This window comes from Pararge aegeria, chromosome 21 (genome assembly GCF_905163445.1).
Source record: "Pararge aegeria chromosome 21, ilParAegt1.1, whole genome shotgun sequence".
Classification (NCBI taxonomy): Eukaryota; Metazoa; Arthropoda; class Insecta; order Lepidoptera; family Nymphalidae; genus Pararge; species Pararge aegeria.
This window is the reverse complement of record NC_053200.1, coordinates 13,353,912-13,371,168: the sequence shown is the minus strand read 5'-3', so window position 1 is coordinate 13,371,168 and position 17,257 is coordinate 13,353,912. Positions and strand designations below refer to the sequence as shown.

At 36.8% G+C, this 17,257-nt stretch overlaps 1 protein-coding gene across 2 annotated transcripts in view; it reads left to right on the top strand.

Moving 5' to 3' along the window:
* The window catches only part of LOC120633013 (zinc finger SWIM domain-containing protein 4-like), a 108,396-nt gene extending 98,491 nt beyond the window's left edge, over positions 1 to 9,905 (top strand). Inside the window, exons 17-24 of one of the 2 annotated variants that reach the window (XR_005659188.1) lie at positions 889 to 1,067; positions 1,680 to 1,795; positions 3,043 to 3,193; positions 5,342 to 5,563; positions 6,494 to 6,616; positions 7,026 to 7,212; positions 8,245 to 8,455; positions 8,546 to 9,905. Coding sequence is in view for 1 of the 2 variants with exons in the window: in XM_039903042.1 (XP_039758976.1) it covers positions 889 to 1,067; positions 1,680 to 1,795; positions 3,043 to 3,193; positions 5,342 to 5,563; positions 6,494 to 6,616; positions 7,026 to 7,212; positions 8,245 to 8,375 (1,109 nt within the window). In the remaining variant the exon portion in view is untranslated. Of the gene's footprint in view, positions 1 to 888; positions 1,068 to 1,679; positions 1,796 to 3,042; positions 3,194 to 5,341; positions 5,564 to 6,493; positions 6,617 to 7,025; positions 7,213 to 8,244 lie in introns of both variants that reach the window. The other variant, XM_039903042.1, reaches the window with a different exon arrangement.
* Positions 9,906 to 17,257: the final 7,352 nt, after the last annotated feature.

Below are 17,257 nucleotides of genomic sequence, written 5' to 3'. Positions count from 1 at the left end.
TTGCAACAAGCACAAAATTTTTTTGAATCTTATAATTAATGGTCCTTCGAGCCGGATGCAACTTTGACTTCTTATAACTCGATAAATTGTTCTTCGTACCGGATACAACTTGAAGAGCTATTACGAGACAAATATGTTTTTTTTTATTCTACTTGAAGTTAGCCATTGCCTGCGATCTCAGCTGGTGATAAAAGATGATGCAGTCTAAAATGGTAGGGGGCTAACCTACCTGTAAGGTTGTATGGCAGTAACATTCAACCCGTACCCCCAATCGGTTTCTATGCGACATCGTACCGGAACGCTTAATCGCTCGGCGGCACGTTTTTGTTGGTGAGACCAGACGAGAATTAATTTCCCAAATTGGGAATTGAACCCGGGACCTCCAACCACAGCTCACCGCTGCGCCAAATAGATTTAATTGTGATTACCATAGATAAGTATTGTAGTGCACAACATTTTTTTCGTTTGACTACATATAATTAACATAAATGGTCCTTCGAGCCGGATAATTTTTTTTTTAATCATAAATATTAAATTTCTAAAATAAAGAATCGATTGGAGTAGTTAAAAGAAAACGTGGTGCTACTTTAAAACCTAATGCTAATAAACTTTGCATTGGGTAATGGTACTATATTTAGTTAATGTGCGAGTAAAAAGCTTTAGGCGCAATTTTAAAATCATGTTTGCTAACCTTGCCTTAAAGCTTAAATTCATTTACAGTTTAACAGCTACCCCTTTGAAGGAACGTTTATAAACAAAAAGCACAGTACATTGAAAGAGTATTACAGAATTTACGACTCTAAAACAGTCTCATAAGGTTCATATTACGTTACTGTGCTTCTCCTAACTAACTCCAACTAACTAACTAACTATATCACGGTGTTCTAGGGGCAGCACGCGGCAACCCTTCCCGTCTCCGTGCTGCACTTGCAGCAGCGCAAAGGCACGTACGGTCCGCTGCGCAGTTGTTCCGGTTAGCGCAAGACGCTTTAAGACACGCCGCGCCCCCCGACGCACCTCACCATCACCGAGACCTCCTTGCTGCTGCCTTTGAATTAGGATTACAGGTAAAATAAACTGATCCATTATCAATTAATACTACGACAATACACACATCGCCATCTAGACCCAAAGAAAGCGTAGCTTGTGTTATGGGTACTAAGATGTTTGATTTATATTTTTATGAATAATATACATAAATACTTATAATATACATATAAACACCCAGACACTGAAAAACATTTATGTTCATCACACAGTTGTTGATTGTTGATTCCAGTTATAGGAATCGAACCCACGGCCGTGGACTCAGAAAGCAGGGTCGCTGCCTACTGATAACTATGAACAAACAAGATTTTCAAAGTACAATATCTTTGCTGGCGATCCTACAGCTACCAGCAAAGATATTATATTTAGAATCATTCTAAATATAAATATTTAGAAATATAAATATTTAGAAATATAAATATTTAGAATGATACGATCTATCGAAGGAAGTGCTTTATATTTTTTGACCGGCACTTTACGTTTTGTTATTTTTTGTATGGACCGTGATGATCACCTTTAAAACAGAATGTTCATGATGATGAATGTTCATATCATTTTCTTCTGTCTAAACAGTAATATCTACAACAGAAGTTACTGTTAAGAATTAAGAAGTAAGTTTTCTTTGTTTGCAGGTATTAAGAATGACGTTATCGGCAGTGAATTGGAGGAGACGAGAAATGGTCCGATGGTTGGTAACTTGCGCAACGGAACTGGGACTCGATGCACTGCTCTCCATTATGCAGAACTGGTGAGATTTGCTTTCATATCATTACATACTGTGGCACTTTATCCATAAATGCATTACTGCTGCATTCATTAAAGATTTGTTATATAAATCCAATTAAATAATTACAAACTCACATTAATATTTACAAAGAAGGCCTTTGTCTATCTGTCCACACCTTTGAATACCTAGACTTAGCCGTTGGGCTAAATAAGCGCCAGCTCTTGGATCACCAGACGTCGAGACCAAATTTTTGGGACACGATATTAATAAAATGTTTAGTGTCCGATGACAATAGGCCCAGAGTCTCAAACGCAAGCGCCGCAAAAACGTAGTCTTTACAAATAACGGAGTATTTATTTTTTACCGATTTACAAATTCAAAATACATTTATTTCACGTTAGCTTTATAACCACTTTTGAAACGTCAACAATGTTAGTTTGTTATGCCTCTAACATCGTTTCGGTAGGCAGATTCTAATGAGAGTTAGTTAGAGATAGTTTATCGACTTAACTCGACTTATTCTATGTCTTGTGTTACTCGTACATGTCATAACATGTCATAACATGTCACCATTAAATCTAAACCGATTTCAATAAAAAATTACATTTAAAAGGGCATACTATATAATATGCCCTTTTAAATGTCATTTCAGTCTCATTAAAATTGTAACCATCTGATCTTGATTTTTAGAGGATAGATCTAATAATTTTTAGATTTATAGAGATTAAATAAATAAAATAAATATACTACGACAATACACACATCGGCATCTAGCCCCAAAGTAAGCGTAGCTTTTGTTATGGGTGCTAAGACGACTGATGAATATTTTGATATTTTCTGAATGATTTGAATATTTTCATGTATGTTACATGAATAGTTATAATATACAAATAAATACCCAGACACTGAAAAATCTTTATGTTCATTACACAAACATTTCTAGTTGGGGGAATCGAACCCACATCCTTAACTCAGAAAGCAGGGTCGCTGCCCACTGTCTAACCGTGTCGGAAATTGGACACTGGCTGAAATCAGTTACGGAAACTATTTTTTTTTTGTATGTAAGAGGCAGTGTCTTGCACAGGGGTTTTGAATAGAAGTATTAAATAGAAGGAAGATGGCATGAAAAAAAATCCAAAAATTCCAATTCCAAATTTTTTTTGGTAGGCAGTGCTTTTGTGTTTGTATGAAGTGCACGCCACTGGTGAGAGTAGGACTGGACGCAACAATAGGATATCATTAGACTCAGGATTGGTATCTGTCGGCAGGTACGAGCTGTTCACGCCGACGGAAGCGACGGGTCCAGTGGCTGCCGCAGCCATGTCTCACGCGACGGCGCTTCGACTGGGTCTCAGCTTCGAGCAACAGGAGAAGCTCAGTGCCTGCGCGAGAACCCTGGCCTTGCAGTGTGCTGCTAAGGTATACTTAAAAATACTTCATTAGCAAGTTCTAGTCGCAGGACAAGACTGATACCTGTTGGGGAAGACGTGTTTTAGGTTTTAGAATGCGAGGGACAACTTGCACCTAATGATAAGTAATAATAAAGATGGCACTCTAGACATATGTCGAGCGTGTCGTCGTCCTGAGGAGTGCCTCAGGCATATAGTTTCCGGGTGTTCTCATCTTGCTAACGGCGAATACTTGCACAGACATAATCAAGTAGCCAGGATAGTTCATCAACAACTTGCTCTTCGGTTTGGCCTTATCGATTTTGAGATGCCTTACTATAGGTACGACCCGGCGTCAGTTCTTGAAAATAGCAGTGCATTGCTCTACTGGGATCGAACGATTATCACTTACAGGTATATTCCAGATAATAGACCTGATATAGTGCTAGTCGATCGATCTGTGCGCCGTGCAATAATTGTTGACATTACTATTCCACATTACGATCATCTGGTTAAAGCTGAAAGGGAAAAAGTATCTAAATACTTGGACCTTGCACACGAGATTATCGCCATGTGGGGACTTGAGTCGACCGTTGTTGTTCCGATCGTAGTTTCAGTCAATGGTCTTCTCGCGAAAAGCTTCGACCAACATCTTAAGAAGCTTTCGCTTGGTTTTTGGATCAAGACTCGGATACAAAGGCCTACTGCCTTGAAACGGCGCGTATTGTGAGGAGGTTCCTCACTCTGGAGCCCTGACCGCCCGTTGCTTGGGTACTTAAAAGCCCCGCCTCGTGTTTTTTTATAAAATTCAAAAAAATTCAAAATTCAAAATTCAAAATTCATTTATTTCAAGTAGGCCTAATATAAGCACTTTTGAAACGTCAAGTATGCATGTTTGTGTGACTCTACCACCGGTTCGGAAAGCAGATTCTACCGAGAAGAGCCGGCAAGAAACTCAGTAGTTGCTCTTTTCCAACATCAACATTTACAATCATTTTGCTATCTTGCGGGAGATGAGAGCGAGGCTGGCTGCTTCCATTCTACCTTGTCATTGAGGAATTCATCAAATGTATAGTAACCTCGCTGTACTAGATGCGTTTTTACACATTTTTTAAATGTATGCATTGGTAGGTCAAGAATTTCCTTAGGAATCATGTTGTAAAAGCGTATACTCAACCCCACAAAGGAGTTCTGCACCTTTCGCAGACGATATGCAGATATCACTAATTTATGACCGTTTCTGGTAAGTCGATTGTTAATTTCAGCTTTTGATTTATAAAGAGTAATATTTTGCCTCACAAAGACTATATTATTATAAATGTATTGCGAAGCTACTGTAAGAATACCTATTTGTTTAAATTTTTCGCGAAGCGATTCGCGTGATCCAAGTTTATATATTGATCGTACGGCTCTTTTCTGTAGTATAAATATACTTTCAATATCTGCAGCTTTTCCCCACAGCAAGATCCCATAGGACATAATACTGTGAAAGTATGCGAAATAAACAAGCCTAGCTGTTTCAACATCGGTAAGCTGTCTAATTTTCCTGATTGCATATGCAGCTGAGCTGAGTTTACTCGCTAGGCTTTCTATATGGAGGCTTTCTATATAAATTTTTAATAGTGTTTTAATTTTTCTTTTATAAGTTCACTGTGGAAAATTTAGCAAAAAAAAGTATATAAATAAATGATAATAATAATAATAAATAAACCCCCGGCCGTCTGGGTCTCTGGTGTAATCCTCCGCCCCGTGCAAATATGTATATATTTAATGTATATTTAAGTGTATTATTAATTAGGAGACGACTATACACTGACACATTTTAATTCTAAGATGGCCGCCACCTCAAAATGGCGAATTACACTTTTTTTCACAACTATTAAAGGCCTAGAATAATGTACCACTATTATGAAAGTTGAGGGTTTTCATAATTATTGAAGTTATCACAAAAATCTCAAATTTTAATGTTCAGTGAAATTCGGTGGTCCGATACTCATATATAATAAAACTTGCAATGTATTAGGAGTACATACGTTTTTTCTATTGTTAGTGTCGTTTTCTCTACAAACGTAGAGCAAGGCGTAACATAACATTTTTGAAAAGTTTTTTATCTTGTTACGCCAAAGAAGTATAACTTGTACACACACGTTTTTTAATTTATATATTTAATCGCTTACAGGATCCACCAGGATGTGCCTTAAGTGCTCTATCAGTTTGCGAGGGTTCTGCCGGTGCTTTTGAAGCGGCGTGCGCGGCCGTGGGCGGAGCCGCCGCCAGGGGAGCCCTAGCGTCCAGCCAGCTGTTCGCTGTCGCCCGATACATGGAGCAGAGGGGACAGCCGGCGCGGGCCATGCGACTTGCCACGCTCGCGATGAGGAACTTACATCTGCATTACAATCAGGTAAGTTGGCCAAATATTTGGCCCAATCATCGCAGACAAAGTAGCCATTAGTCCACCACTATGATGCCACGACTTAGATAGACTTAGGTAGCGCAGTAAAAGACTAGGTGGCGACTCATCTCCAACGACGATCAAGGCTATGCTTAAGCAAGTAACGCCGAATCAAAGAGATCTAGGCACAAATTTACTAATCGATTTTCATTACGCAACTCATATAATCTAACTTGTCTATGATTCTTGCCTTGGTTTGTTTTTGCATATTGTTTTTCATTCGTCGTATGGATTAAAAAAAACCCAAAGTTATAATTTTTTCATCCGTCAAGAATCAGTTTTTTGACGAGTTCCTGAACATATTTTTCAGTTGTCATATGGATTTAAGGTTATTAAAATAACCATCCTCCTTCGTGCCTTCTTCATCTACAAGACATTGGTGAAGTACTTTGTGCCCAGTTGGCACAGACAAAAGCCATAAACAAGAATTGAATTGAAAATAACCATCAAAACCATCAAATATCCTATTCATCTGTCAAATGTCAATCTACGAGTTCTCTAAACATTATGCTTCGTCGAATCAGAGTCGTAACTTTAGATGGCGCCTAACAAAGCTTATCAGACATCCGATTTAAATATTTCCTAGGTTTAGTGAAAACGGGCATTAGTATTGGATTTAAAACGACTGATATATGGATGTCAAACAACTACAGCATACTTTTAAAAATGTAATAAAAAGGCTGTGGGAAGAAATTAATAAATAAATATACCACGACAATACACAAATCGCCATCTAGCCCCAAAGTAAGCGTAGCTTGTAAAAAAGAAACACCCTAAAACACAATCATCAAAAAATTAATTAGAAATTCAGATATCGCTATGATTGTTCCAGGTCGCGCCGATCAAATTGCGGGCCATTATCGTTCATTATTTTTTCAGGACAGCCACCCCGCCATCGCAGATATCCACTGGGCAGTAGCGTTGGCACATTCGCTGGGACGAGCTGAGCTTCAAGCAATGTTACCTCTACTAGTTAAAAATGTGCAATGTGCCCCCGTTTTGGTGAGTTACATAATCAAGATTCTCCATTAAAGTGTCACAATCACTTCAGCTAAGGTATGCATAATATGTATCTGTGTATTATATTATTTGTTTGTCTTATATATTTATTCTTTAATCGTATCAGCGTCCCATAGCACCAAATGGCGTCAATCAATCGGAGACAAAAACATTGTCTAAACCAATTTATGATTATTTATTTGTTTTATATATTTATTCTTTAATCGTATCAGCGTCCCATAGCGCCAAATGGCGTCAATCAATCGGAGACAAAAACATTGTCTAAACCAATGAATGATTATTTATTTGTTTTATATATTTATTCTTTTATCGTATCAGCGTCCCATAAGCGCAAAATGGCGTCAATCAATCGGAGAAAAAAATATTATCTAAACCATTGCTTGTGTCACAGTCGGACGTCCTCCGGAGGTGTTGTGTGGCGGCGGCAGGGTGTTCCCGGGCGCGACCTCCTCCCCCGCGACCGCCAACCCCCCTCCGCCCGTTGCTGGAGGCCGCGCTCCGAGCGTACGCGTCGACGACGCATGCGCGCCTCGCGCATATCTCGCCGAGGCATTACGCAGACTTTGTCGACTTTCTTGGTAAGTAATATCGAGCGCTTATTTCATTTACATAAAAAAAAATATTTTATTTATATAAATACAATAATAGCGTTAATTTTATTGTTTTTGTAGTAGTAGAACTTTTTGTGATTAAACGTAAGCTTATAGAAAATTCCTATTATAGTATTAAAGACTACGTCAGCAATAAAAATGCTTGGGTGTAAATTAAATTATTGCTTGTCAGGTTGCTTCTTTAATTATTTTAAATGACAATGTGAGATGGTGATAACAAAAAAAATAACAACCGACTAATTGATGGCCGATTGGCGCAGTTTGCAGCGACCCTGATTTCTAAGTCCAAGGCCGTGGGTTCGATTCCCACTACTGGAAAATGTTTGTGTGATGAGCATGAATGTTTTTCAGTGTCTGGGTGTTTATATGTATATTGCTATTATTTATGTATATTATTCATAAAAATATTCATCAGTCATCTTAGTACCCATAACACAAGCTATGCTTACTTTGGGGCTAGATGGCGATGTGTGTATTGTTGCAGTATATTTATTTATTTATTTAATTTTGTTGCGGGCTTCTTCTTATACCAGGGCGCGTTTGGAGCCCTCTTAGCTTTATTTTTAAGTTGACGAATTTAGTTATCGCCATCAACTCACTTCTATGTCATATTTTACCTGTAATGTACGCATCAAAAGTGCCATCGATGTGCCTATTTGAGTAAAGAAATATTTGACTTTGACTTTTTGTCAGAGTTACTATGCCAAGCTGATTTCTGCCGCTAAGCAGCATTGTTGCAATGCTGTTCTCTGGTCAGAAGGGCGTGGTTGCCGATGCAATTACAGGCACCTACGCAACTGAGTTTTTAGGTCAGATCGTCCGTGTCTGAAGGCAGTCTATAATCTATACTTAAAAAAATATTATTCCTTTCATTTTTGCCTGTCTGTCTGTATCATGGCCGCCATACATTTTTAGATGAGTTCATACATTTTCCTTCCCCCGAGCGTTGCCTACTTGTATTATGTATTCAAGTTGCTGACATTTTGAACTATTTTACAGGCAAAGCCCGTGACACGTTCGCGCTTGCGCACGACGGCCCCCACCAGTTTGCGGCGTTGCTGCAAGAAATCAAACTAAAATATAAAGGCAAAAAGAAACTTATGTTCCTTGTCAAAGAGAGGTTCGGATGAAACTATATATTTGTAATATATGTTCTGAAATATACGTTGGAAATTGTATAGCTCCACAGTTCGCGCCATAATAACGTAAGGTGAAGTAACTTTTGCCAACTCCTCGTGTAGGATCAATTTTGATGTCACATAATTCCTGTTTCATCACTGAACTGACCATGATCTTTCAGGAGCAGTGGATGCGTATAAATGGGAGGTTCCGATATCGATTTCCGGGTGTGGCTAATTTGAAAATCTTTAATTTCTAAACTCAGCCAGAGCTAAACTGATTTGGGAGGAGTATGACCAGCGCCGGCCCCTGAAAGTTTGCGTGAGCGTAGGCTAGCATACGCACCACGAGAAAATTATGTCCATCCATTATCTCGTCTGTCACTATAGAAAAAAATACGAGAAGCACGTAGAGATAATTATTTCTCGACACGCATACTGCCCTACTGGAGGCTTACATGTACTATTAGTTATTATAGCTTAAAGCTGTATTAGCCATTTAAGGACGTCCTAATTATATAGGTTTAAATAAAACTGAAACAAAAGATCAACAGTAATACTGCTTTTAGCTATGGTAGTACGCCCTCCGTAGTATGTGATTTGATCGCTCGTAACCGTATAGAAACACTAACGTGAAAATAAAATTGATCTTATACTCGGTGACTTGCGAATACAGTATGACCTAAGTGTTCTTGACAACGTCGTTTACGCAGTGACAAGCATCGTGGTCTTATTAGAAAGAGGTCCGATTTGGGAATTGATAATTTCAGAATTTTCTGGAAAAGATCAATGGCAGAAATAGCTTTATATTATGGCGGAAAATCATAATAAAATAAATAACAATTTTCACTGGCATTGTTATACTTGTGGAGCTGCTAAGTTCTTCTCGAAAATGTTATGATCATTGAGGCGTTGAAACATTTGACAGGTGCCAATTCCGTTAGCAGAAATCCTTATAAAACTAAAGGCCTTTCAAATAAAAGTCGTTCTTATACAAGTGACAGTATTAAATTATGTGCTGATTGGGCACAGACGAAGAAGAAGATAAACGTCGGTAAATATATTCAGTGTTCTGTCACTCTTTAACTTATAGCATATCTCAAATGTCAGAGCGTGATAAAACGCTGTATAACGGTTCCGAAGCTATTCCACGTTTCTTTGTAAAGCCCTCAATTGACAAGTCTACAAATAGTGCTAGCCTTTTCCATAAAAAGAATAGAGAAAAGGACGGCAATACTTTTAGAAACATTGTATCTAGTTTACGGATTTGAACAATCGAATTGGTACCAGTGTAATTTGTAAGTTCAACGAGGCATTTAGAGAATACTGCAATGAATAGATGCAGCAGGCCATAAAATTCGTTGAATTTGTATTTTGAATTTTGTTATTATTTGTGCAATATGGCCGATTATGTATAGACCAGGAGATGGTGAGCGATTTGTTCAAAGTAAAACGTCTGTGATGAAAAAAATCACCGAGTTAGTATAAATAATGTACAAGATAAAGGTCTATACAGTTTATTGGCGTAATAACGAAAATAAATACGTGAATAAAGTTTATTTGACATAAAGAAACGTGTGATGTAAAGAAAAAAAGAGTAGTTACATCTACTCTTTTTTTCTTAAGTTTCTAAAATCAAACAAGCTGCGAAGTTATAGTGGCAATGGTCAGAGGATGAAGGTTTGACGACGGGTGAATATTCGAATGACATCAAAAGGAGGGAACCACTGTTCTCATCTTCTACAAAGATTTATCCAGTAGTGGGCATACATCGGCTGAGATCATAAAAAAAATATTTGTACTGTATATTATTCACCGACACTAGTATGTACTTTTAATAAATCGCTTATCTACTCTTAAAACAATAATATTAATAATATTATGTATATTTTTATAACAATAATATCCATTCGAATAAAAAAGACATTTAATAATAAATTGTTACTAAAGTTTAAATCGCGTACCTAAAACACGGCTAAACACCATTACCTCATGTTACTTAGCGGGAGCCCGATAGTCCAAGAGCTGGTGGAAAATTTTGAAGCGTCCCTTGATACAACCAAAAGTGCTTTATTTAGTGCTACAACCATACTAACAGTGGATTTGCGTAAGAGGCCAATTAGAAAATATATTATATAATACAATATACTAGATCTCCCTATTGGCCTCTTATGCAAAATGCTACTATATAGTAAGTCAATCTTTTGGGTGTTTCATTTACTTAATGAAGCCGACTTAAAAAATATCTTTGAACTTTATCAAGCACCTCTTCCAAATATTCCACAAGCTCTCGAACTATAATTTTCGTGTACAGTCATTATGTACCAAACCAGTCTTTTTTAAAGTATTATTTTTATGTAAACGTTTAGATTATAAAATACCTCTTAGATTTCCCTAATGTAAGTACCTAGGTAGGTAGTTAACATGTAATGATCTCAATGATTCCATTGTGTAAATAGTAAATAAGTATAGTGTTTTAGTTTGTAAATATAGGACGGGTTAAGTGTATTTTTTTAGTTTTGAGTTAGTTGGGAAGTGTTAGACATATTTAAAAAAATCGGCGATTCGTTTTTTTGCGAGCGGTACGTTACTATATTATTGACAGATTACAAATGACTGTAAAGCTAAGCGCACATGTAACCGAGATGGAATAGGCCCATTTTTAAGATCACTTATTACATTTATTTTATAAGAAAATTATCAACGATGATATATTAGCTATATAACAATTAGTTATATATGACCAAGACATACATTTTCCCAGTTTAGTACACATCGTGCATATTCCAGGCTTTCGGATAGGCCTATTAGTAATATAATATCCAATTCAAAACTAACGCGATAAATCATGATAGTAAGATACAACGGCCGATTTTAGTCAAATCGGTTATGTGTGCGATTAAAATAAATTGTTGACATCGTATAAAAAGCCCTCGTCTTAAAAAATATTTGTTGTTACGCCGTGTATAGCGTCCAATAGCAGTGGAATCTATCATAAATAAAATGACACCACACCAAAGAAATATAATAAATAAAGATAATTCCAGAATCGTGGAATAAGCAATGCCATCATTCTTACAGTATTCTTGAGTATTCATATATAGGTGTTTGTTTTTAACGTTAAGCTATAACTTTTTCCTGTTGTTTCTGTTACGGCCATTTTGTTCTCATTTTTATTATGTTCTTTTAATTTGCAAGTTGCACTGCATTTTTACTTTTTTATTTGTATATTTTTTTTGTCTTCAATATTATCCTTCGATTTCTACGTTAGGTTAGGTGTAAAGTTTCAACAAGAAGTGCATTTATAAAGGTAGAAATGTTTAATATTTAAAGATAGCCGTGACATTGGATAGTGTTCAAGGAATTTAGGATCAATTGATTATGATAGTCTATAAGCTATGGTGGACTTTTGTACTATTTGTGGTGTGTACAGAACAGGGTTGAGCAGAATAGTTATTTTTCTCGTCAAGAATTTTTTAATGGTCATTGGACAAAGCTAAAACGAAAACATAACAGTATTCTGCTAACCCTATAATGTGTCAAAGATATTGTAACAAAAATTGAACTATATAAAACGAGATTTTGTTATGAGTTAGAATGCAATACAATCATGTTTGTTAATTTTTCAACATCGGACTTTTCATCTTTCCTAATCAAAAGAGTCATGTTTACTCAATATTTATTACGAGCAAGCCACAAGCATATACTTCACTTTTAACTAAAAACAGACTGAAACTTTTTGTCGGTTCGCATCAAGAAATATTAGTATGGAGCAAACATTTCAGTGGTAAACGAAACTCTCTCCGAAATTGACAAGCCTAAAATTAATGATTTTCTTTTATATTAGCAACATTGAAAAAAAAAATATTTTAGACCTGTCTATTTAGGTTATTTCAGAGTTTACGACCCAATTATTAGGTTCCTTATTTCAGTTCTATACTAAACATGTGATTTATGATTCCCAGTAGATATATCTTAAAGTGACTTTAAATTCGATGAGCAATAATTTTGAAGTCTTTGAGCCGGTCTGCCTTTATTGTCTGTAATAATTTCTGCTTAATAACGCTAATCATGAAATGAGGTTTAAAAATATAATGTCTAGGACAAAATTGTTTAATCAGTAGGTAATATTTTTATTTAAACTGGAAGTCTTTAAACTATTATTTTAAACTGGCTAGGTATTTTAGGCTTCATTTCAAGAATTGTGGTCTCAACTAGAGCGTAGCAAAACTAAACCAAAATTATATACTTTTTTAATTTAATTATTACCCACTGAATTTATTTTATTATCAAACTGCCAAGTTATTCTAATAGTTAGCATCTGTGATTGATTTCCAAGACTCGGTCAAAAATAAATGTTATGTTTTAGACATTTCTGTCAGTCATCATCATATCACCGGCCCACTACAGAGCATGGGTCTCCTCCCACAATAAGAAGGGGTTAAGTAGTCCACCACGCTGGCCCAGTGCGTATTGGTGGACTTCACAAACTTTTAAGAAAGTTATGGAGAGCTCTCAGGCATGCAGGTTTCCCCACGATTTTTTCCTTCACGGTTGAAGCAAGCGATATTGTTATTGCTTAAAAACGCTCACAACTTAGAAAAGTTAAAGGTGCGTGCTTGAACTCGGCCCCCGAAAGTGGGGTCGAAGTCCTACCCACTGGGCTATCACCGCTTTCCTATCAGTACCAGGAGATAAAAAAATAAATAATTAAAAATACGTAAAATATAACATTTTTTTATATTATATTTTCACATGACAGTGATAATACAGCCAAACAGCCTGTATTTAATGATTTGAGTAGCGGGAAGATATAGGTTTAAAGACATTTATTCTCAAAAGAAACAGTTTCACTTAATGAGAAATTAAAATTAACATAAACAAGTCGTAATATCGTGTATGTGTATCGTATATAGCATGCATGCTATTTTAGAGAAAGCTTTTGCCTAAAGTTGAAAAAGTTTGAACATAATCTTAATTTTGTTTAGCGTTGGTACGCCTGTATTGACACAGCGTGTGATTAAAATGTACTGTTGCAATAATAAACTAGTGATTTGCCAAATTGGACCTTCAAGCATAAGTATTGACCGCAAGTGCCTTCAGATGAGTCCAAATTTATGTCAGGCCGGCTTCTCGTTACAATTGTACAGTTTTATTTTTTACCTCTTTGTACTACTGCACTTAATGTCGATTATTTGAAATTGTGTTTTACGTAAAACGTAGACACCCTTCAGTGCTGATTAAGAAGGTGATAATTTCAATAAAATGATTATAAACAAGAACTTGTCTTTTATTAATATTATTTATGGTATAATCATCACATAAACTCATTACCGACCCACTACAAAGCACGGGTCTCCTCCCACAGTGAGAAAGGTTTAAGGTCGTAGTCCACCACGCTGGCCCAGTGCGGATTGGTGGACTCCACACGCCTTTGAGAACATTATGTAGAACTCTCAGGCATGCAGGTCTCCTCGCGATGTTTTCCTTCACCATTGAATCAAGTGGTATTTTAATTACTTAAAACGCATATAACATAGAAGAGTTAGGGGTGCGTGCGGGGATTCGAACTCGGCCACCCGAAAGTGAATGAATGAATGAATGAATACACTTTTATTGTACACCACATAAACATATAGTAAAATTATAAATAAAAATTTAACAAAAAGTATATACAATTTGGCGGCCTTATCGCTACATAGCGATCTCTTCCAGGCAACCAAAGGCGTTAAACACAGCTCAAGAAGAGAGGTAGAGGTAGAGAGCGCATTGGGTTGAACTTTAACCCAATGCGCTATCACCGCTTCATTTATAGTATAATATATAGGATAAAATAACCTACAAAACAGCATTTTTTTCTATACGCATCACTCAAAACACTAGGCTTCCGATTTAACAGTTTCCTAGTTTTAGTGAAAACGGACATACGAGTAAGTTAAAACAGGTATTCACTTTAACCATGATTGCACAGTTTTGATTCTACTTTACCAGCACTATATTGCGGTTTGGGTCTTGGCCTATAGTTTTGTCTATCGTTGCAATTTGACGGATACTTTTGTACGTGTTCATATTCGTGTGACACATGATGTTCTGTCATATCGGGACTAAGGTCATGTACAAGTTTCTGCTTCTTCTCAGACTTCTCGTTATCTTCGATAAGTTCATCGTATCCTAGTACTATAGGCGGGAGAACAATGAGACCCGCCTGGCGTTGTTCATCACTCGCAATCTGCAATATAAAAATGGGTTATACATAGGCGGACTTTAATAGCCCACCGACCAGCATTGGAGCGGCGTTATGGGTCAAGCGAAGCCCAGTAGTGGGTTGTAAATTAGCCAATGTTTTCCTTCACCGTTGAAGCCAGTGATATTTTAATTACATAAAAGACACATAACTCATACTTATGTATTTATGGTATATTAAGAAATGTATTAGTATATTTATTTTTTATATTTATCAATAGTATTTTTTATTTGTGTAGTGTGGTTTATGTATTAGTATGTAGATATTCGTATGTATGTACTAAACAGTGTACCCCACCTATTTGTTTTCTTTTAGTTTTCCTAATCCTAAGGTTGCCTGGCAGAGATCGCTACTTAGCGATAAGGCCGCCTTTTGTATCCTGCTTCATTCTTAATGTGTTTGTTCTTTTTTTTGTCTCGTTTTTCTGAGTGGTGTACACATAAAGAGTATAAATAAATAAATAAATAAATATAAATAACTTAGAAAAGCTAGAGGTGCGTGCTGGGATTCGAACTCGGCCGCCCGAAACTGAAGTCGAGCTCCTACCCAATGTGCTATCGCAGCAATCAATCGCCTTGGCCCAGCAGTGGGTTGTTAATGGGCTGAAGGTGTATGTGTACTAAAATAATTTAAAAAAAATCACAAAACTCGCCCAGAAATGTTAACTATCATCGTTATTATTAACCCATAACCGGCCCACTACAGGGCACGAATCTCCTCCCACTATGAGAAGGGTTTAAGGCCGTAGTCCATCACGCTGGCCCAGTGCAGATTGGCGGACTCCAGAAACGTTTGAGAACATTATGGATGACTCAGGCGTGCAGGTTTCCTCACGATGTTTCGCTTCACTGTTAAAGCAAGTGACATTTTAATTGCTTAAATGAAAAAATGTTTGTGTGATGAGCATGAATGTTTCTGTGTGTTTATATGATTATTCTTAGTATTTATGTATATTATTCATAAAAATATTCATCAGTCATCTTAGTACCCATAACACAAGCTACGCTTACTTTGGGGCTAGATGGCGATGTGTGTATTATCGTCATAAAAAAAAACACACACACACACAACTCCGAAAGTTAGGAGTGCGTACCGGGAATCGAATTCGGTCCCCCCGAAAGGGAGCCGAAGCCATAACCACTGGCACTCTGCTAACATCGCTTTTTACCACTAAGTCATAAGTGATAACGATTTGTATGCAAAGGAGATAACGATCCAAATTCAAATTAAGAATTTCTTTATTCATGAAGGCTTCTCAGGCACTTATGAAGCGTTCATACATATATGTTAACGTAATTGTAGGGGGATGGTGATAACTACGTTCGCCAACTTAAACCTAAAGCTGCGAGGGTTCCAAGCGCGCCCTGGTCTAAAAGCTCACAACAAACTTAGCCAGGTAATTTAATTTTTGTTATCATCATCTCACAGTAAATTAATATTAAGCTATGAAGTTAGAGCAATTCACACCCAAGCTTTTACTGCTAATCCTTACAGACAACTCGTTGGAATAAAGTAAGTAATAATAAAGTTACATACACAAATAATGCAAATCTCTATCAAAATACCCAGTTGAAACAAAAACATTGTAAAGTAACCTGCGCCATCAAATCAAAATAAAACTTACAAATAAAAAATTTATTACAGAACAGTGAGTTATCGGTTTTATTACAATACTATCTAACACCCATAGTAAGAGTTTTGCACGATCGAGTTACTATAGATTTTTTGACCGCATGGTTAGAGTGGTGAACATATTCGACTAAAAATCACGAGGTCCTAGGTTCGAGCCTCGCGTCGGGCCCATCCATGGGCGTACCCAGCCTCTGGCCTAGGGGAGGGCAAGTGAGATTTTTTAAGTTTGATCCTTCGCGGCTGTTTTGTCATACACACTACACAAACAATTCGCCTTTATAGATAGTCTATACTTATAATAAAAGTGTAACGGGTCGAATTCTGTACAAACATTTTTTAGCAGTCCCTCTATAATCTATACTGAAGCAAGAACCGTAATTTTTTTTCATTTTTGTCTGTATGTCTATCTATCTGTATCTTTGTAGCCATACATTTTTAAGAGACTTCATACACTTTCTGGGAGATTTGTTTTTTGGGAATTTATAATTTCCGAATTCTCTCTGATCCGGTCGGAGGCTTCGTCCGTGGCTAGTTACAGCCCGATCAACAAAAACGTGCTGCCAAACTATTTAACGTAAGAGTACCATATTGCGTGGACACCGATTAGGGATATCTTTATTATAATAAAAATAATATTAAACTGATTCCAGCTACATCAAGACACGATCCGATCGATTCTCGTGTCTAATCTGCAACAATAGAAAAATGGTTGTCTGTAGTTTTATGCATCAAGCGCTTATAAAACACACAAAACAAAACTTGAACATAAAACATTGTAAACTAAAACCAAATAGAACCAACTTTTATCCAATTTTTTTTTGTTTTTTGCTATATTTTAATCAATCCTCATAATCCTAACAGGTAACCTTTGTATCATCATCATCACTTACCAACTGGTGAGGTTGCAGTCAAAGTCTCATAGTAATGGGAATAAAAAAAACCACCCTCATTCCCACGAGAGAGAATGCCTAGTGGAATATGAATATGATGATAACATGCCTGCCCTTTCCACGTTCAT